Source organism: Hemiscyllium ocellatum, chromosome 8 (assembly GCF_020745735.1).
Source record: "Hemiscyllium ocellatum isolate sHemOce1 chromosome 8, sHemOce1.pat.X.cur, whole genome shotgun sequence".
In the NCBI taxonomy this organism is placed as follows: Eukaryota; Metazoa; Chordata; class Chondrichthyes; order Orectolobiformes; family Hemiscylliidae; genus Hemiscyllium; species Hemiscyllium ocellatum.
Genome location: NC_083408.1, coordinates 80,402,533 through 80,424,754, shown reverse-complemented (window position 1 = coordinate 80,424,754; position 22,222 = coordinate 80,402,533). Strand labels below are relative to the sequence as shown.

The following is a 22,222-nucleotide window of genomic DNA, read 5'->3' as shown; positions in this document are numbered from 1 at the left end:
TTATCAGTCATATCTTACTAAATGGCAGATCAGGGCTCAAGGGTTGATTTGCACTGCTCCTAATTCCTGTGCGTACTATTATTACTTGTACTGAATACAACTATCCACACTGGTTTAATAGATACACAGATATGTGAATAAAAAGATTGATTCCTGAGAACATACACTGGAAAGTGACAAAATGTCTACAGTATCTCCAATTTATCTTAGTAGTCACCAGAATTGAAACATTACCATTGCTTTCTTCCCACAGATGCAGCTAGACCTGCTGACTTTCCCCAGCAATTTGTTTTGTTTTAGATCTTTAGCATCTGCGTTTCTTTGTTTTAGAGTTTTTATATCCCAACATATTTACAAAGAAAATATTTTTGTTACCTTTTACATCTCAAAAACCTTTTTTTCTTCTCTATTCACTTATTGTGTTAAATGAACCAGTCAAACTTATTTTCTGGCTCTGAATTTACACAGCTTGTTTAAAATTCTTCAATTTTGTTACTAGGAGTTGCAAATTGCCTGTTTCACAAAGGTTTCAGACTTCCCTGTAGAGGGCACCATGTCTTTCTAAGATTCAGTGTGATATAAATATATTCTAAGCCAGTTGGTCAGGTTGAAACAGAGACAAATATCTTTTTCTTATGGAGAATGTTTACTGACTTACTAAGTCCTATCCCTCTTATCTCATATCCAGCGTCACAGATGCTTCCATCTGTATATGTTCAAACAATTAATATCCACATGAATCTAGCAATGATCATGCATTAACAATGATTAGTGGTGAATGTAATGAATGGGGCTGTCCACAAAGTTCGACCCAATGTCACCATGGGATTGTTACTTCATGCCATAAAGTATTAGTGATTTTGAGCTGCAGTCTTACACGCATCAGCAACTGAGTCAAAGTTTTGAAAATACTCAAGTGATGTGGATGTTTCTGACAAGGGCAGCATTTGTTCCCCATCTCTAATGTCCCTTGATCTAAGTGGCTTGCCGCAATAATCAACCAACATCATCATTGTGGACCTGTAGTTATATATATTAGATAAAAATTGTTGATTACTTTTTTTTTTACACAGAGGAAGATGTTTGTGAACCATTTGGGTTTTAGAACACTATGGTAATTTCATGGTCACCATTAACAGTCTCATGTTTAATTCTAAATTTAGAAATTGAATTTATTTGAAGCAAATGAGTATAATTAACCAACAAAAAAAGCCACTAAGCATTAATCAATTACAAACTAATCTGCAATTGAAATTCTGTTAAGTCCCTAAAATATGAGTCAAATGCTCTGGACATTATCTAATGACATTAACACTATGCCACAATTGCCCCTTTTGTAATTCTGCCATGCTGAGATTCAAAATTGAGAGAATAGATTAACTGACCATGTGGCAACAATTTCTGAATTCTTAAAAACACATCAAATTACTAAAGTTTCACCATATGCACCCTGAAGAGGCACACATATTTCCTAATTATAAGAGTTGCATGCTAAAATTGGGCAGTTAGAGGTTACTACATTTTTAAAAATTATAAACGAAACTTTGTTATTTTACCCGAATGGATCTTGTGCATTTCAATATAATCACAGTACACTTAGAAACAAATAACTTAACCACCAAAAGCTATAAAATATTCGTCAGTTACAATCTAATACACAATGTTCCCCTTTAACAGAACTGAAATACAGCATTACCCAACTTCAGATGTTTTGTCTACCTTTGAACGTGACACTACAAAATACTTCTAGCAAAATATCAATGGATCATTACTAAAGGAATTCATTCATTCATCTCTACTTGAGAATTTCTCCTTTATAAATATTCCACATCAGGAGTATTTAAATAGCTCCACAACCCCTCTCCATCAAGCCCCATTCAGAGGTGCTTTTCCCAGTGATTGACATTTTATATAATCTTGTTCAGGTCACTTGGAGAGCTTTGATATTTAAAAAAATGTATCATGTTATTAAAAAACCCATCATATTTGCAAACCACCTCATATCAGTGATAATAAAGTGGCATTGATGAATGTCATGGATACAGAAAATGATATACAAGTACATTACAACAGTGAAAACCATTCATTAGCAGTGAAGTGCTTTAGGATATTTCAAGATTGTGAAAGGCAGTATACTAAATGCAAGTTCATTTATCTTCTTAAATGAAACACTATTTGCTGGCAAATACAGAGACTGGAACTGGAACTGGAACTTGGGAACACAAGTAGGTTACTTGCTAGAGATAACACGCTTGATACAAAAAGATTGTACAGAAGATTACTCACATTTACTAAAAGGCATACAGCATAGTCCTGTTTTAAAATTATTTACCATAAAATTGACTTATCCAGTAATTATAATTAACCATGAATGAACAGGAGTAAACTACACCAAAAGATAAATTTATCACTTATACACACCAGAATATTACACATGACATGTACCTGCACGATTTACTGTCAAATCGTTTATTCAGTAATACATTGTGATCAATAATTATTAACAATTGAAAATTGAAAAATACACAAGCATGTGAAGATCTTGAAGTTAAAAATGTTCATTCAAAGGGATTGAGAAATTGAATTACAACATACTCTAAATGGAAAGGTTTACTGTAATTATCTATTTTTATTATACTACAATGAAAAATTGTACTGGTTCTGTACATTGAACTACTTGGAATGTTCTAAGTTTACAAGGTAGCTTCCTTCAGCTCTGTACATGCCATTAGCAATAGTGCCAAAATCCATCTCTAAGGAAATCTTTGTTCCAGATGATTAAGACATTTCATTTGTTCAGTGGGCTAATTTAAAAATCACAAGACATTTAAAAAAAAATTGAAGTTTTGGTGCATTTTGATACAAGTGCCTACCTGGTTTTTGGAGACAGGGCACATGGACAGTTCCCAGGATGACCAGTTTTGAAAGGAACCCAGTGTCTGATGAAAGGAAGTCACTTATGAAGTTTGGTTAAAATAAAGCATTTTAGGATGGTCAGTATTTATGGACAAATAACCTTAGGTCAGGTAAAGCACAGGAAAAGAAATACATTAGATCTTCCTCTACTTTTCCCAACAATGGAATTCAACTTCAACCTCAAAAGGGTGCATCTAAATGGTTGTCAGCATCCTTATCTCCCAAAGGATAACTGAAACTTTTATGTCAAATTACTGGTGGTTTTGTTCTGTGGGCCAATGCCTACTAGTGGAGACTGGTCTAGTCAGTCTCTGGTATATTACACAGATAAAAAGAAGGAAAACCACTCTGACAGTTACTTTTCATGATATATGCAGAATTAATTCCACCATTCAGATCAAGCAAGATATTTTTTTGAGGGATGGTAGTCATAGGGAGGAATGAATGGACAAAAGGGAGAGGAACCTGTTTGGAGAAGAGTTACAAAGTCAGAAATCTCTCAGACATAGATAAGAAAAAGTTGAACATATGCTTTTGGAAAGGCCATTACCAATAACTCAGCAATTTACTATTGTTAAATTATTTACCAGATATACCAGTGTTGATCTTGTTGGGAGTAAAGTGGTTATAGAGGAAACGATGGCTGCGCAGCCATTAACATTCGCAGCTTGTCAGTCACTGTCAATTTCACGGACTCAGAAAATAATTGTCATTCTAGACACAGCTGCATGTTGCCCATATACCAGTTTTAGAGGATTAGAAAGAAAATCATATCGAATTCGGAGTAAAAAGGGAGTGAAGATTTATGCAAAAAGAAGTTCATCTTAAGGGTAGAGGTAGATGGTTGGATAGAAGAAAAGTATTTTGAAATTATCTATTTATACATCCTTACTTTAAATGTTTTAAATAGTTCAGTAATTTTAGTAAATAATAAACAGAAGCAACAATGTTGCAAATCTACCCAGTGTCTTTGGTGTGGAAATGCACGCCAAACAACTTATCTTTACATGAGTTATAACACTAAGGACAGACTACAACTACAAGTACAGGAAGACATATTTTAAATGTATATTCCCATATAAATTAGGTGATATGGTAGCTTCCTATGCATTTCCAAATTAAATCTTGAGCTACCAGCAATTTTAAATGAAATGAATGAATTGAGAGAGTTGATCAGATTAATCACACCTACAGCGACACTTGGTTGAAGTGCATTGGGTTTGGGATAAGACTTGCCTCAAGTTGATTTTGGTGTGCCTGTTGCACTACCACAATTTTCATGGTTTGACACCAAACAAACAAAATAATTTGTGGATTTCTAATAAATCTGTTTAAATAATTGGAATTGAAGTACAGAAGTAGATATTTCAAGTTAAAAACAAGTGTTCTGAATGTCTTTTAAAGAAAGTTGCAAAAGCTATTATCAGATACAAGCACAAGCTTACAAAGATGAATCCAATTTATAAAGTTTGTAAAGCAATCCATTGTAAACTTATTTTCTGAATTTGATCGGACACGTACAATTGACGTAGCCCCTCACAGATAAACTATTTTCATAAGTAAATAATCAACTTAATATAATCCAAATTCTGTGCTAAAAACAAATAACTTTGAAAGCTTTTCAATACAGCACATTTCACCTTTATATATTGTTCTATGGAGAGTATCATAATAGTGACGGTATAAACATACCTGTGGATTTGCTTTTGCTAAATTCTCTATTTTGAGCCAAGCCTCTTCACGTTCTTTCAATTTTGCTTTCTCCCTAAACATTACAAAAGTGACAGTTTTGAGATACCTAAAGAAAATAGTATAATGGTTTGAACTCGTAATTATCTCAGACAGTGCATTAAAACAGCAATGGCAGTTTTGGTGGGATTGTCTTATCATCTGTGAAGTGAACACAGAGCTGTTCATCATAAAATGTAATAACAATGGAACCAAAGTAGTTTACAGTGCAGGTAGCTATCATATGGTTCTTTGTTACAGCCACCAAAAACTGACTTTCACCTATTTATGTTAGTTTTAAACGATGGCCCTTTCATGATTACCTCCCTAACCAGATTAAGCAATTCTGAAGAATCATATTGGGCTTGAAACATGAATTTTCTTTCTCGCTTGAAAGATACTGCCAAACTTTCTTCAGAAGTTTCTGTTTTATTTCAGATGAAAGTGTTCCTCTATTCATTGTTAAAACCTGTCACAATTATAAAAGCTGCTGTTTAATTTCCTTTTGTCTCATCAGTCTAAATGGTCATGAATTAAGCCATAACTATAGATAGATAATTTTCAATCCCAGACTTTGCAATAATGAATCTACACTTCATTTAAATTATTGAACTTAACAACTCCAAATGTTTCTAGCTTCTATAACTTCATCTGCCTAGACTCCATTTCATAAAAAAATATATTTTTGAATATATAAATTTAGTTCCTCATCCGTACATGTCAGCAACATTTTACTGAGCATATGTTCTTGCTTCTCTTGTAATTTGTTCCCTCACACTTACACTATTCTGCCATTAAACTAACATCTGTGTCTTGCTGATTAATCGTACAGTCCTGTTTGTTTCGAGTTTGAAACTGTGCAAATCATCTGTATATCATGAATGAAGAATACCAGGCCAGACTCTGGCCACTTCAAATCATTTTCCAGTTCAAATCATTTTCTCGTTTAACCACTAAATACCACAACGATCTGAATATATAACCATATAATGATATACCAAACCTCTTTGCTCTTGTTCTGGCATAGTCTCACACCCCTGCTCTTTCCCCATGACTTTTTAAAACCTTTCTTTTTCAAATATTTATTCAATATGGTTTTGAAAATAACAATTAAACTTGTTTCAACTACTCTTTCAGGCAGTGTATTCCTAATAATTCTCTACATAAAAAGAGTTCACAATCCCACTTTTGCAGCATGCCAGGACTTTTCTGATGAGCTTTGCAAGGCACCTCCAAGAACTATTAAAGATCAGTTCAATACAAAACAGAGTCTGAAGGAATGAAGACAAGCTAAGGAGTGTGAACTAGATAACACTGTTAGAGGAGAAATATAAGACAATGTGTTACTAGCTAGGATCAATATGCTAACACAGACAGTACAGAATAAATATATACCATGAGGTGGTAAAATAAAGACTAATGCCAACCTCAAAAAAAAACTGATGCAGGAATTAAGGGTAAAATAAAATATCTGGCAAAGTACAGTAACATAAGATAAATATAAAACATAAAAGTAGGTAGGAAACTTAACAGGAAGGTTCATGCAGAATTGGATCATCAAGAAATTGAAAAGAAATGGAACTTGGCTTCATTAATATACTTACAGTAAGCATGTTGAAAACGTAAAAAGGACAGAGGCAATGTGAAAGGAAGAAGTACAATTGTTGGTTGAGGGTAGGCATTTAAATGCTTGTAGTGTCCATACAAAAAGAAAAAGAACTTTCAGGGAACAGTAACAGGATGAGGGAACTAAAGGCAACACTACAGTTCCAGACTAACTGCATACAGAGATATTTAATGTGTCAACGAACAAAACTATTCTTGTGTTGCATTAGAAAAAGGAGTAATACTTGTCTATTGGGGGAAGAAAGCTAACAAGTTTTGAAAGGAGAATAAGACTGAAACCACATCTGCAGTAACTGCCATCAGCTTGTGCAGCTTCAGCAACTTGATGAGCTGAAGTTGGTGATACATCAGTCAGTGGGAAAGGTACATGGCCACTTATTCTAGCAGACAATTATAATATTTAGGCTGGTAACAGTGCAAATGAGCAGGTGAATTGTGCAATGGAACAACTGTGTGCAATGGGAAAACCAGTTAAGAAACCCTGAGAAAAGGCACAGATGTTGAAAGAAGTCTGCGCAGATCTGAGTGTTTCTGGGACAGCAGTAGCCTGACAGAGTTACAACACAGGTTGAGGAGGGGTTCTAGTTTCTGTATCCCTGGACCTGGGATGAAGTTGTTTAATCAATCTTTTGAATTCCTCCTGTTGATTGACCAAGTACAGGATACTAAAGGATTGCTCAGCAGAGAAGTAAATGATGAGAATGTACACACAGCGTTGACAAGGCTGTACAGTGTCAAACCTTAATCTTTGAAGTACAGGACCATGTTATCTAGAATCCAAGGAAAGACTGGACTCCTGAGATCAAGAAAGAGGCAACCCATCAGGGAGGACACTCAGCACAATTAAGAATTATATCTTGGAACGAAGAAACAAATTACTGAAAAGTAAGCGCAGTCCAACCTTTGCTGCTATTACCTCCATGGTAAGGCTTCTGGCTGATCCAATGCATATCTATGGAGTGTGCCAGCCAACTGTGCACAGTCTTGCATAAACCTCAAATCGCAACCCACTAGACAAAAGAATGCATGTTGCTCCCTTCTCATCGTTGGCTAAGGCCACTTTTCTGCTGCTTGGATTTTCTCATCATTAGTCCCAACTACTAATTAAAAAAAGTGGCTTAACTACCTTTCAGGGCTGGTTTATGATTTATAATAACACCTTGCACTCATTCTTGAGCTATTCTCCACTCTCTTCTTTAGATGAGACCCAGTCGTTCCAGGGAACCACTGCCTCGCCACACCTTCTGGGGTAATGGCTTGGTAAATGAGTTGATAGCAGGTCATCACATGGAGTTAAGCCAGGTATTCAAGACAGTTTCCAAAAGGACACACACAAGCACTGAAAATACATACACTGACTAAATTACAAGGATATTTTTCCAAAATCAAAACAAGATACAAGATGTGTGGGGTCCTGAACCCCACAGTCATCAAGTAGTGACCACATCTATATTGATAAAATCAACAGCTGTGCAGCTGCAGAAAATAGTTCACAAAGGGGAGCTGTTTGAGGCCAGAGTCTGGTGATTGATATAGAGGCAAGCAGCTCACTCAGTGACACTGCAGAACCTTAAGTGCCAAAGTGTGACAGAGCAAAGTTCAGTCGGATTACTCGGCTTTTAATCATTCAAATTTAGAAGGACAGCTGATCATTTTGAAACAACATTCTGAGAGACACCTGACAGAGCAGAAGCAGAGAGGATGTTTTCCTTTGTATAGAAATCTAGAACTAGAGGACAAAGTTTCAACATTAAAGAAGTCCAATTTAAAATAGGGATGAGGAGGATTTTCTTGTTTGAGAGGGTGGTGAACATTTGGAATTTTCTTCCGGAGCAAACAGTGAAGTTTCGGTCACTGAATATGCCCAAGATTGACTTGGGTAGATTTTGATGAACAAGAAAATCAATTGTTAATGGGGATGTGTTAATGGGGACCGGGGAAGAGGCAGGCAGGAAAGTGAAGTTAAGATTACAATTAGATCAACCACGATCTTATTGAATGGCAGGCTCAGAATTGCCTATTCCTGCTTTAATTTCATATGTTATGGCAAAATAAGCACAAATTTTAGTGAACTTTTAGTATACCATTAGCTGATTGGTTCATTCTCCACTGATTTAATCAGAGGGTTAATCATGTGCGTCTTTGCCTGAAGTGATTATGACGACATTCATTTTTTAGAATACTATTATTTTTGGATTTACTGACCCCACCAGCCATCTATGGTCATTATTGTCCATCCTTGCTGGGCAACTTCTGGCTTGTTCTCTGCTGAACTGAGAATGCTGCATTTACTCAAGACCCAGTACCATCAAGTATAATGAGTGTCTAGTTCTGCTATGGTAACTGCCTTCATGGGCTCAGAAATCTGTAATTTAACAAGCTTCCAAATAATAGCAGAGAGCCACAAAGGCTCAACTACAATGGAGATAAAGACTATATGACAAGTTATATTCCCTTCAAATATGGAAGTTGAAAGATGATCGCAGGTGCAAATTAACATCTCAGTTTATCGTCTAATTACTTCTCCCAGTCATTTACAGTTTAGCAGGTCAGACACACTACTCCTGGAGCTCTCTTCAAACTTTTGTTTGAATGTGTATACTGTAGGGATACAGAACACCGGGGAAAGTGAAGACTGTTTTATCTGCTAATATATACTTCATTTGCAGCTCTCAGTTGCTACATCTTCATAGTTTAGCTAATTTTTATTTAAACAGGTGCAAATCTATATACTGAAATTGCTTATAATGATAAGATAATCACAAACTTGTGAACTGCATATTGTTTGCTGGTTCACTCTCCACTAATTTATTTGTCCATTGTTTCATGAATATAAATTTGGGCTAATCACATGTAAATGTCTGAGACAACAATACGTAATAGATAACTTTGTGGTAGAGTGAGATCTGTACACATGCACATTACAGAACAACCTTGGTTGTCTGAACGTCGATTATCCAAATTTTGGATTATCTGAACAAGATCTCAAGGTCCCGTAAAACTTTACCCAAACAATCAGTTATCCAAACAAAATACTCTTCACCAGTCTCGTTCAGATAATTGAGGTTGTTCTGTATATGCTGGACAGACAGTTGAACTTACTTTTGCCTTTCTGCTTTGAACTGTTGAGTGCAGTCATCAAATAGTTTCTGATTCATTTCCATAAAGAGTTTCAGAGCATTGTAGATTAATCCATGGATAGTCCTACATATAAAAAAAATTAACTGAGTCTCATGCATGCTTAACATTGTACCATGTATTAGGTCTACGTTAGGAAATTACAAAAACAGTGACTATATTGTGGAACTAGAAATAAAGTGTATAAAATGCATGTTAGTAAATATGAAGCTTAAAGTCATACTTCCTCCTACCCAAAGGAAATGCCTACCTTAATTGAAGCTTGCATAACTTTATTAAGACTCAGGTTGGATAATTTTCATCTAAACCACCAAATATGAAACTGATGCAATCAGATCAATCGCCTTTCTTTTTAAAAACACACTGCCCAATTTCTTTCATTGTTGAAGTCAATGAGAAGTAAAATCGGGCAAGTGGACAATTGAATAATTACCTAATTTTTTTTCCATCAGACAGGTTAAGTAAAAATTACCAAGTTTCAATTGAGAATACACTAAAATACTACATTTATAGTAACATTTAAAATAACAATGTCATGCTTCTACAATAGCAATATCTTAGGATTCAATTTCCATTCATAATCATATGCAAGCTTAATTATAGGTAATGCACAGTAATATCTTCCCTTTTTGTGAAGATATGCTTTCAAAGTGATCTCTCAGACTTCGCTACACACAAGACAAGGAACGAATTACTTTAAATATATTTTAGAGTTTTATCATTGAACTTTTCAAACAAATGCAAGTGACAGACCACAGGAACTAGTATGTCTGATAGAACACCTTAAGAGTTTTCCACCTGCATACTTGCAAATTCAGGAACAAGCTTTAAAATACTGACAATTTGGAATGCATGCTGTGTGAACATGTCCTAAATACACATCTACAAGAAATAAAATTAAAAAAAAAGGGATGCTGGAGATCTGAAACACAAATAGGAAATGATGGATAAACTCAGCAGAGGTCTGGCTCTCTACAGATGCTGTCAGACCTGAGTTTCTCCAGCACATCCTGAACTTGCAAGTTTGTTTGAAACATTCTAATGTATAGAGGACCTATACTACAAACACATACTTCAAAATGGTATTTAAGCCAATAATGTCGAATGCCGCACTATCAAATTAAATTGCACAGAGTGCAGACAAATTGGATGGACAGCACTAAATTACCAGATTATACCAGGTTTAAACAAGATTAAGAAGTATGAAGCCTGGTTGTAAAACGTTGATTTGTATATCTGTGTTCAGAAGGTTTGGGGTCACATAATTGACATGAGAAAAGGATCTAATGAGACAAATATAAGAAAACATTTTTTCTAATGGGTAAATCAAGAATGTGCAGCAAATTTTTTAAGTCAATCACATCATTCAGAAATGAAATGACAAAGAGAAATTTACAACTAGCTTTCCAGAAGAATTTGATTGCTGGATCAATTGAAACTTACAAAACTGAAATCAATATATTGTTGGGGAGCGCATGAAGGAACATGGAGTCAGGCAGATGTTGGAGTTAAGGCCATAGATCAGCTACGATCTAATTGGATGTGGAGCGAGTGCAAGCCAATTGATAGCCAGCCCACTTCTGTTCTCACATAGGTACAAAAGTGCTTTCAGCTTATTAATACAAAACATTTTTCAAAATTAAAAACGTCTAATTGAATAATTAAACATATGATGTGTTTATGCTTCAAATTGCCCAAATTAAAACAAGAATTTTATTTTATGTGAACGCTTAATTTGATATTCTGTTTTTTGACTTTATTCTTTCATTGGATGTGGACATTATAGCTAAGGTCAGCATGTGTTGCCCATCCCTAACTGCATTCGAGAGTAGTCAAGGGTCAACCACATTGTTATGGGTGTTATTCAGAATACAGTAAGGATGACTTTTTTTTCCCTTTAGGACATGTGTAAAACAAACAGGCTGTTACAACAATGATAGTTTCATGCTCATCATTACAGAGACGAGCTTTACAATTTCACTGACTGAATTTAAGATTCACCAACTGTCATGGTGTGATTTGAACCCAAGTCTCCAAATCTCACTTAGGGACTCTTTAACCATTGTACCAACACTTTCCCTGGAGAAACGTTCTTCCGGAATATTTGTGCTTTTCGTATTCTTCATACAATTACTTTACATTCTAACTTATTGCAAAAGTTTTTTCTGCTTATAGTTTATGGAAGGCCAAATACAATAATAGAACAATTCACTTACTTGTTCCAATGGGTTTTTGAATTACGATACAAAGATGGGAACATAATGGGCAAGATCTTTGCAGCATTGTCACTAATTAGACTCATGATGTACTCATTATTCCAATAATACAAAGCTCGCTCAGCCACCTAGGTCAAAGAATATACATCAAGAAAATAAAAATAGTAAGACATTGCATGCAACTATAAAGAATTCAAGTGTTTTCATACAGAGGAAGCAAATTTTTTGTTATTATTTGATACAATCCATTGACAACTTTATAGTTTGGCCAGTACTATACTATAGGTCTTAGAATGTACTATTGTGAAAACGTAAATATTATCCAAATTTTCATTTTTACAATTGAGAGCTCACCTGAAAATGTGGACTGGAAACACACTTAGCCAGCTGTCGAAACAGGGGTTCCATGACTTTTACAAATTCTGATGGCTCAATTACATCTAAAATCTCTTCCAATTCATTTAGAAACATCACTTCCTTTGGACTATGCGTTTTTGGCCAATATTTGAGCAATGCCATAACAACCTACAAAAGCCAAAATACTGTTGGAGCCATTTACTCAAACTTTGAAGCATGACAAACAACTTAGAGAAGCCAATACAGTAAAAGTCCAGCTATTGAATGAGATAGTATAGCTATTAAACTAGTCAGTCAGTTTTTCAACCGATTGTGTATGTGTTGGTCATCAAACATTTATCTACTCTTGTCCCATTTCCAAGCACTTAGTCTAAAGCCTAACATGCAATGCAGTTGTGCATTCATCATAATACTTTCAAATGTTCTGATGCTTCTTGTCGACACAACCCTTTCAGACACTTGAGCTCCAGACACTCATCACTCTCAGGATAAAGAGTCCTAATCCTTAAAGTCTTAAAGAATTACATTATAACCTCTGTGCTCTTGCAGTTGGCACTTTGATTAAAGGCAAGTATTCTGTATCCCTTTTTAAACACCTTATTCAACGGTCCTCTTGCTTTTAAGTATCTGTGGACATGCACACCGAGGTCCCTCTGATCCTCTGTGTTTTCCAGGATATTACTATTCATCATGTACTCCTTTGTTGTGCTAGTACTCCCAAAACGCACCACTTCTCACTGTACCAGATTAAGTTTAATTTGCCACTAGTCCACCCTATTGACCAGCCTGTCCATATCACAATCTAAGGCTTGCCTCCTCACTATTTACTGCACTAGTTTGTGCCATCCATGAACATATTGATCAAATCTACATTCATACACACTACAAAAAAGCCAGCACAAATTCTGCTGTATGCCACTGGATGCAGGTTGCCAGTTACAAAAACAATCTTTGATCACCCTCCATCCCCTGCCAGTAAGCCATTCTGGATGCAATTTGCCAAATTATCCTGGACACCATGGGCTCCTCATCTTCTTGACCAATCTCACATGTGACACCTTTCAAAGGCCTGACTGAAATCGACATAGATTACTTCAACTGCACTGCCCTCATGTAGTCACTTGTTCAAAACAATTCAAACAGTCAGGCATGATCTTTGTCTTTCAAAGCCATACTGTCAGTTCTGCGATAACACGGTAGTTCAGTTCTTGTGCATTTCCGTGTTTTAAGAAAATTGCATAATAGCAGCACCATTTAAACTAATGGGGTCGGAATCATGTTATAACCAATACATGCTTTAAAAGTTCACGCTATAGAAACAGTGTCCTCAATTTGTCAATTGCGTTATAGCGAATTTGCATTAATGAAATGCACGATATAGTAGAACGATCTGTACTGACTATCCTTGATTCATCCTTACCTCTCCAAGTGGAGATCAATTCCAACCCTCAATTATTCTAAATGTTTTTGGACATTTTGGAGGGAGGAAGCACGTTTCCGCTGATGGGCGAGTCCATGAACCAGAGGGCATAATTTAAAAAATAAGGGTTAGGCCATTTCGAACAGAGTTGAGGAGAAACTTCTTCACCCAGAGATTGGTGGATATATGGAATGCTCTGCCCTAGAAGGCAGTGGAGGCCAAGTCTCTGGATACTTTGAAGAAAGAGATGGATAGAGCTCTTAAAGATAGTGGAATCAAGGGTTATGGGGATAAGGCAGGAACAGAATACTGATTGTGGATGATCAGCTATGATCATAATGAATGGTGGTGCTGGCTTGAAGGGCCGAATGGCCTACTCCTGCACCTATTGTCTATTGATGTTACACCCACTGGTCTATAGTTCCATCTATGACTCCTATCACTCCATTTTAAAAATGATATCATGTTAGCTCCCTTGCATCTCTCTCCTGCAATCAGAGAGGATTTGAAACTTAATATTAGGACAAGTGCAATCTCCTCCCTTGCCTCACACAGGAGCCTGAGATACACCTCATCTGGCCCTGGAGATTTAACCAATTTTAAGGTCACTAAAATGCTAATAATTTTGGACGTAGGTTTGCTCACTGAGCTGGAAGGTTAATTTTCAGATGTTTTGTCACCATACTAGGCAACGTCATCAGTGAGCCTCTGGATGAAGCACTGGTGGCATGGCCTGCTTTCTATTTTTGTGTTTAGGTTTCCTTGGGTTGATAATGTCATTTCCTGGGATGATGTCATTTCCTGCTGTGATCAAATATTGAACTACAGAAGCAATCATCCCAATACCCACAAACGAAGCTGCATTAGAACATTGTTTCAATGAGCCACCACACACTGCAGCAGAGGAACTACGCGGAGCAGAGGAAAATCACTATACAGTGTATTCAAAAATAACTGGTATCCAATAAACAGAGTGCGCCGATTTCTCAGCAACAAACTCCTACAAGCAGACAAAACATGTCCAGAAACCCTCGCCACTCTCCCCTACATCAAAGGTATCTCAGAAATGACTGCTAGACTACTCAGACCCCTTGGCATCATTGTAGCCCATAAGCCCACCAACACACTAAAACAGCAGCTTATGAATTTGAAAGACCCTATCAGGTAACAAGCAAAACTAATGTCATTTACAAAATATCTTGCAAGAATTGCAACAAACACTACATTGGACAAACCAGAAAATATGAACGTCAACTTATGACCCACTCTCACTAGTATCCTTACATACAGAAGAGGAAGGACGCCACTTCGACTGGGACAACACATGCATCCTAGGACAAGCCAAACAGACACATGTGAGAATTCCTAGAAGCATAGCATTCCAACTGGAACTCTATCAACAATCACATTGACTTGGATCCCATTTACCACCCCCTGAGAAAAAGAACAGGAAACGACATCACCAACCCAATGAAACCTAAACACAAATAGAAAGCGGGTCATGCCACCGGCGTATCATCTGGAGGCTCACTGATGATGTCATTAAATATGGTGACAAAAATGAATTGGGTTAAGCAAAATGTGAAAGTCTCAGAAAGGATGAAATTCTTAAAATGTATCTAGGAGATTATCTTAAGACAGCATATAGAAATCCCAACAAGGGAGGGCACTGTACTGCATTGGACTGAATTTTTGGTAACCAAGCTGGACAAATGGTAGAAATATTGGTGGGGGTGCATTTCAGTGACAGTGATCATAATTCAGTAACATTTCAAGTAGCTACAAAAAAGGACAAAAATGACAACAAACCTTCCAGCTCAGCGAGCAAACCTACATTTAGAACTCAACCTGAGCTACAAATTTTCTCAAAAGCTCACTAATAATTCCTCCCTCTCCACTGTGATTTGTTCAAGGACATCATAGGTCTCCCCACTGATTTCAACAACTATATCATCCTTCCCTCTAGTACTCTACATGTCTATTTACTCCTTTAAAATCTCATCCTCATCTTCCATCTCCATACACAGTTTGTCACACTGGCTTCTAATAGGCCTGCCTCTTTCCTTGGTTATCCTCTTGCCCCTGATATTTTTGTGAGATGTCTTTGGTTCTTCTTTTGTTTTACCTGCCAATGTTTTTTCATACTCCTTTTCACTTTTATGAATTCTCATTTAAGTAAACTTTTACAATCTCAGTAGGCCTCTAGAGGTTCCAGTATTTTGAACTCTCAGTATCTAAAATAAACATCCCTTTTTTCCCCCTATTCAATCCTGTACTATCCTTGACATTTAGGGTTCACTGTACTACACTCATTTTGAAAGGATCCCACTCCTTTCATAGAATTTCCTGTACATTGCTGCTCCCAGTCCATTTTGGCCAGATCCTGTCTCATCAGATTAAAACTGGCTTGCCTCAATTCAGAACCTTTACTTACATTCCATTTTTGTCCTTCCTACTTGAAATGTTACTTAATTATGGTCACTGTCACTAAAATGCATCCCCACCAATATTTCTATCATTTGTCCAGCTTGTTTACCAAAAATTCAGTCGAGTACCGTGCCCTTCCTTGTTGGGATTTCTATGTGCTATCTTAAGATAAGTTCCAAAAAACATTTTAAGAATTCCATCCTTTCTGAGACGTCCACATTTTGCTTAACCCAATTAGTACTGGGGAAGTTGAAATCCCGTATTATAACCACACCTGAAATTTGAATACATTTCTGTCTTTCTATCTCTGACTGTTTGGGGGGTCCAAAGTACATTCCCATTAAATGACTGCCCCCTTTTTTGATTTCAAGTTCATGTAGCATATACCCTCAATTGAGGAATAATCTAAGGTAGCATCCCTTTTTATTGTAGTAATTGACTCCTTGAACAATACTGCAACACCATCTGTTCTTGTACACCTCTCCACATCTCATCGAAGATATCTATACCTTGGAATATTGAGCCTGCCCCTTCGTTGACCATGTCTATGTGGCAGCGGTATCATCTCCCCATGTTTTAACCAGCACCCTCAACTCATCTGCCTTACGCATAACATCCTTTACAGTGAAATAAATGTCATCCAGCTTTGTTATACTCCCTTGTCTCTTTATTTGATCATATCCACACTGACTTGTTTTTGTTCCAAAATGGTTTATATATCACTCCCTCATGCACCTCCACTTCTCATCCCAATACCTTGTCAAATTAGTTTAAACCCCCAACAACACTAGCACAAACAAGCACATTACTTTATTGCTAACAAGCAGTTAATCACATCACAACATCAGTTACCTTCTGATGACAGCTAGAAAGCAGCACCTTTTCGCATTGTTTGACTGCAATATGTTAGCAGCTGGCACAAACAACATGATGTGGTACAATTAAGTCAAGTAACCATCACATATTTTTAAAAATTAACCTATAATCACTATTCTGTAAATAAATTTTGTTCCTATCTGAGCTATTTCTTTAATCTGCAGATATCCAAAAAATAAACTTTATTAATTGTCTCAATTAATTGGAACTCAATTGTTATTGGTAACATGGAAAAAAGGCAACTGTGATTAGAATTAAGAATTTCTGAAAGCAGACAACAGCAAGTACAGGATAATTATTCTGTAACAAAACTACATTAATTACAATTGTTTTTTTAAAACAGATTAATCAAAACAGATCAACTAAATGTAAATTTGAAATGTAAATAGGTACTATGTATTTCAGAAATAATTGTAAATGCTTTATGAACACTTATTAATTGATAAAAGCCACACACTTCCAACAAAATGCATTCTTCAGGAACTTCAAACAAAACAGAACTATAAATCCCTTTCTCAAAGGAATACAAGTACAAATTTAGAGACATTTTAATTAAAGGTAAACACAACACTTAATTAAGGTAAACTCACAGGTTCCGTGAGAGTGCTGTCTTTCTCCAAGAACTGCACCACACAGTATGCCAGCTGAAGAAAGGACAGAAAGCAACAGGTTAAAGCACTACGTTATTTTTCCTTTTTATAGCTTGGAATATACTTGAATTGTTGGATTAGTAGCTCCATTGTACCTTCTAATCAAGTAAAATAAGTATGCTAAACCTATTTTGCATGGTGCTAATCTAGCGTCAAAAACATATCGCCACGTCTGATCAATCACATTGGAGGTTACAGATTTTAGTAGATGCACAAAGATATGAGGATTCAATGTTGAAATAAATGAGAAGGAAATGCCCACAATGCAACATTTCTGAAATTTGAAATACAACAAAGAATTTGCCTGCTCAATGTCAAAACCTCTCAGCTATTCTAGCACATTCTGGGCTGCTATTGGAATCAGATAAACTTCTGTTCAGTATTTATTTGTAAATACTGATAAGTACGATATTAGGGTGCAAATGCAGTTAGATGGGATGAAGTTGGACAGTTGGGGAGGTCCTCTTTTCATACAATCTCTACAGTATAAAAACTGGCCATTCAGCCCATCGAGTCCACATCAACCCTCCAAAAAGCATCCCAACCAGACCCAACTCCCCACCCCTGAAACCCTGCATTTCCCATGGCTAATCCACCCAACCTGCACATTCCTAGACCCTATGGGGAATTTACCATGGCCAAGCCACATAATATGCACATCTTTAAACTGTGGGAGGAAACTAAAGTACCTGGAGGAAACTCATGCAGACATGGAGAAAAAGTGTAAACTCCACACAGCCAGTGACCTGAAGGTGGAACTGAACCTGGGTCTTTGGCACTGTGAGGCAGTCGTGCGAGCAATTTCACCTTAGCAGATTATTTATTGCAAATTTCATTTAACTCTTTAGTTGGATATTGGAAAATAAAGATGGGTGCAGGTTATTTGGTTTCCAGAGCTACCAACTTTTGGGATCATCTAACTGCCTGGCTAATGTATAAAAGCATTTGTGCTAATCTGCAATTTACTCTGACAGGGCAATGGAGTCAGACACCTAACCCAATGTTTAGGTTCCATTCTCATTTAGCAATATACTATATTTCTTACTGTATATCATAGCTGCAACATCACACTGCTCAATGGGTCTAATATTTCAGCAATAAAAGCATTAATGCTTTTTGAAAATAAGTAGAGAAAAAAAATCACAAAATCCCATTAATGAATTAAATAATAGAAAACATAAGGCACAGGAGACCATTGTGCACATAACATCTGAAAGAGAGTTATCAAGTCAAATTCCATCTTCCAACCAACAATCCATGACAAGCAAATGACTTTTTTTGGACATGAGGTGGATTTCTGTTCTAGGCACTGGGATCCACATACCCACCTCGCTGGCGAAAAAGTACTCCTATCTTCCTATTTAATTTTTCTATCACTTACTTTAATTACTGGTTATTGACCTCACTTAAAAGAAACAGGGTTCTTTAAATTTACTGACCATTGTAACTCATCAGATCTTGTCAAAAGCACAGCTCAAACCCAAACAGACTACATCAATGCATTAGTCTTCTTCACCTATTCTGGATACCTCCTTGAAAATAAGTTCAATCAAGTGGAATAACCTTCCTGTAACAAATAGATGATAACTGTCCTTGATTAGTTGATGTCTTTCCAAATATCAGTTTATGTTGTCCTTCAGCAATGCTTCCAACATCTTACTCACTATTGAGGTTAGGCTGATTGGCCTAGAATTCCATAGGTTTCCCCATCTCTCTTTTTAAAATGGACAGTACAACATTAGAATTCATGTAGCACAATATCAGTCAGAGATGACTGAAAAATTGCTAGAATTTTAAATCTTCTCTTGTTTCTCTTAGCCTATGGATTATATTTCATTTGGACATGTTGATTTATCCACTTTCAAGCATTCTAAACACATTAATAACTCCAATTATACTATTCTTTTCCATTCAAATATTTCACACACCTCCACATTAAATACAATTCCATTTCACCCTCTCATGTGTAGCGGTTGTATACCTTAAGTAACTTCTGCCAATAAGACACAGGAGAATACATAACAGAAAGTATACATGTGCCCATTTGCAGTTGATGCCAACAATTCCCTCTTTGATTGAGGTTACTAAGAAGGATTCACCTTCTAAAGCAAATACGTAGCTTTATCAGACAAGGCATAGAGATTAAGAAGAGGTAGGTTATGCTGCAACTGCATATAAAGTTAGTTAGACCACAGCTAGAGCACTGTGTGCAATTCTGAAATCAATATTAAAGGAAGGATGTAATTACACAGGGGAGGTTTACCACCTGCTGCCTGGGCTGGAGAGTTTTAGTGAAGAAGAGAAATTGGATGGACTGGGGTGTTTTCCTTGGAGCACAGGAGACTGTGGAGGACATAACTGAGATGTATAAAATTATGGAGGGCATAAACAGGGTAGGTAGGAATAAACATTTTCTCTTGATAGAGGGTTCAATGACCTGGGGGGATGGATTTAAGGTAAGGGACAGGAGGTTTAGAGGGGATACAAGGAAAATGTTTTTCATCTGGAGGGTGGTGAGAATCTGGAACACTGCCTATAGATGCAGAAGCCCTCATAACATTCAGGCAGCATTTAGATGTGCATGCGATGCAAAGGCATACAATAGGCCATGTCCTGGAAAATGCAATTAGAATAGGTAGGTGTTTATTTTTCACCGGTGCAAACCTGACGGGACATTTTCTGTTCTGTAGATCGCTATGATCAACATTCCATGAGTGAGTTAATGGAAAAGGCCAGAAAAGGCAACAGTCAGAAAATGGGCTGCACAGACAACAGGGTGCACATCTGAAGGAAGGGAACATTCCGAGAACGGGATATCCTAGCAGCTGCTAGGACTTTTGATTCATAATAACTAAGTTCTAATGGCTGTTTTCTATAAAAACATTTAAAGTTAAGGTGGTTGGTGTGGTTGCTGTCAGGATACAATATTGTAATTCTTCCCAGGTTTCCTGGAAAGGACCAACTTTAACTATGAAATATTCAACTACCATGTTTTGCATTGGAACTCATGCTGCAATAAATTGAATTATGACTAACCGCATTAAATAAACTAGATCTATGCTTTTGAAGTTAATTCAGAAATAGCTATTCAAATTGCAACTTCACTTACTTTTTATATGAATTTAATATTTACCTGAGGATGATAGACACTGAGAGATTTTACTTTGTGGAGTGGCAACAATACTTTCAGCAAGAAAACTTTGTGCTCTTCTTTTAGTGGCAAGGCAAATCCATTAATTATGCTACAGCAAGAAGAAACAAACGTTAGCCAATGATGTACACACACTACTTATCTACTGCAAATACTTGTAACAAAAACTGGCTTCTAGCAAATCTGCAGATGTGTTGAAGATCAGTTGTTACTAGGACAGTCTTCCATAATTATGTACAATTAGTCACAGAACTTAATCTGCAGCTGGAGGGATTTTGGTTTAATAGTCACTAAGCTGGAGACTGTGTCATGTATGAAGGGAGAAATTACATGGATAGTGCTTCAGGAAGCAGTGAAACCCCTTAGGGCAGGGTTATCTGATTAGGTCTGTGGTCTCCAAATTTTAAAAGGAAAAGTTGGTAGAAGAGGCAAATGACTGTTGTAGATGATCATACATTATGAAGGTATGAAAGACAGGCAATGGCTAGCATTTAAAGAATTAATACATGACTATAATTAATTTACATTCCTTTGAGATACAAAAATCCAGCAAGTGATCCAACCATAGCTAACAGAGAAATTAAAGACTGTATCAGGGCAAAGGACGAGTCTTATGAAGTTGCCAAGAAAACAGCGCATCTGAGGATCGAGAACATATTAGAATTTAGTAAAGGATGCACATTAAATTGATAAAAGAAAGAGAAAACAGAATATTAAAAGTATCTTACAAAGCTTAATGAGTTCTCTCATTTTTCTAAACTCCAGAAAGTATGGGCCTAAACTGCTCAATCTCTCTTTATAAGACAAAACCCTCCTTTCTGGAATCAATCCACTGAACCTCCTCTGAAGTGCCTCAATTCAACTACATCCCTCAAGTAAGGGGACTCAGTACTCCAGGTGCAGCCTATACTTACATACTAGTTTTCTGCACTTCATATTTCTCACTTTTTAACTATGGCTGGCAATTTACGAAAATATGTAGCTGAATTTTCAATTAGAGGAAAAAAATTCTAAATTTGTTTTAGCAAGTTGAATTGTTCAACTGGTTCATTTACTTATTGTTCTGCCAAGCAATTTTCATTGATAATAGTTTTTTTTTTAAACAGATCTGCTTCCTTTTTGACTTCTATATTCTTAATAAAACCCTTCAATTCTGAATTTGATCTAAATTAACAAAACGTAGCAGTAAAACAAAAGTGTGCAACAGGAAGTAATGACAAATTAAATATGTCGACACAGAATTTTATATACTTCTAGCACCTCTCTCATATTGAGCCAGATAGACCTAACACATGGTAAAAGCAGGAGTAAGCCATTCAACCCCTCACTAGTGGCCTGCCATTCAGTATGATAATGGCTGATCATGGAGCTCAATACCATAATCCCACCCACCTCTTGATCCCTTTAGCCACAAGAGCTATATCTACCTCTTTCTTGAAATCACAATGCTTTGGCCTCAGCCACTTTCTGTCAGTGAATTCCACAGGCTCACAACTTTCTGAAGTAAATATATTTCTCCTGAACTTACTCCTGAAAAGGTCTACCCCTTATCCTTAAACTATAACACCTGTTTCTAATATGTCTATTCCTGTTAGAATTTTGTAGGTTTTTATAAGATCCCCACTCATTCTTCTAAACACCAGTGAATACAATTCTATCTGACCCAATTTCTCCCGTACATCAATCCTGCCTTCCTAGAAATCAATTCAGTAAACCT

General features: G+C 36.5%; 1 protein-coding gene across 5 annotated transcripts in view; it reads right to left on the bottom strand.

Moving 5' to 3' along the window:
• Window positions 1-22,222, bottom strand: part of LOC132818342 (serine/threonine-protein phosphatase 2A 56 kDa regulatory subunit gamma isoform) — a 170,613-nt gene that overhangs the window by 10,071 nt on the left and 138,320 nt on the right. For 2 of the 5 annotated variants that reach the window (XM_060829272.1, XM_060829274.1), the window contains 7 exons: window positions 20,488-20,596; window positions 17,295-17,348; window positions 11,979-12,149; window positions 11,625-11,752; window positions 9,373-9,474; window positions 4,609-4,681; window positions 2,874-2,939 (listed from right to left, as the gene is read on the bottom strand). In XM_060829272.1, the coding sequence (XP_060685255.1) occupies window positions 2,874-2,939; window positions 4,609-4,681; window positions 9,373-9,474; window positions 11,625-11,752; window positions 11,979-12,149; window positions 17,295-17,348; window positions 20,488-20,596 (703 nt within the window). Of the gene's footprint in view, window positions 1-2,873; window positions 2,940-4,608; window positions 4,682-9,368; window positions 9,475-11,624; window positions 11,753-11,978; window positions 12,150-17,294; window positions 17,349-20,487; window positions 20,597-22,222 lie in introns of those variants that run through there. The other 3 variants (XM_060829273.1, XM_060829275.1, XM_060829276.1) reach the window with 2 other exon arrangements.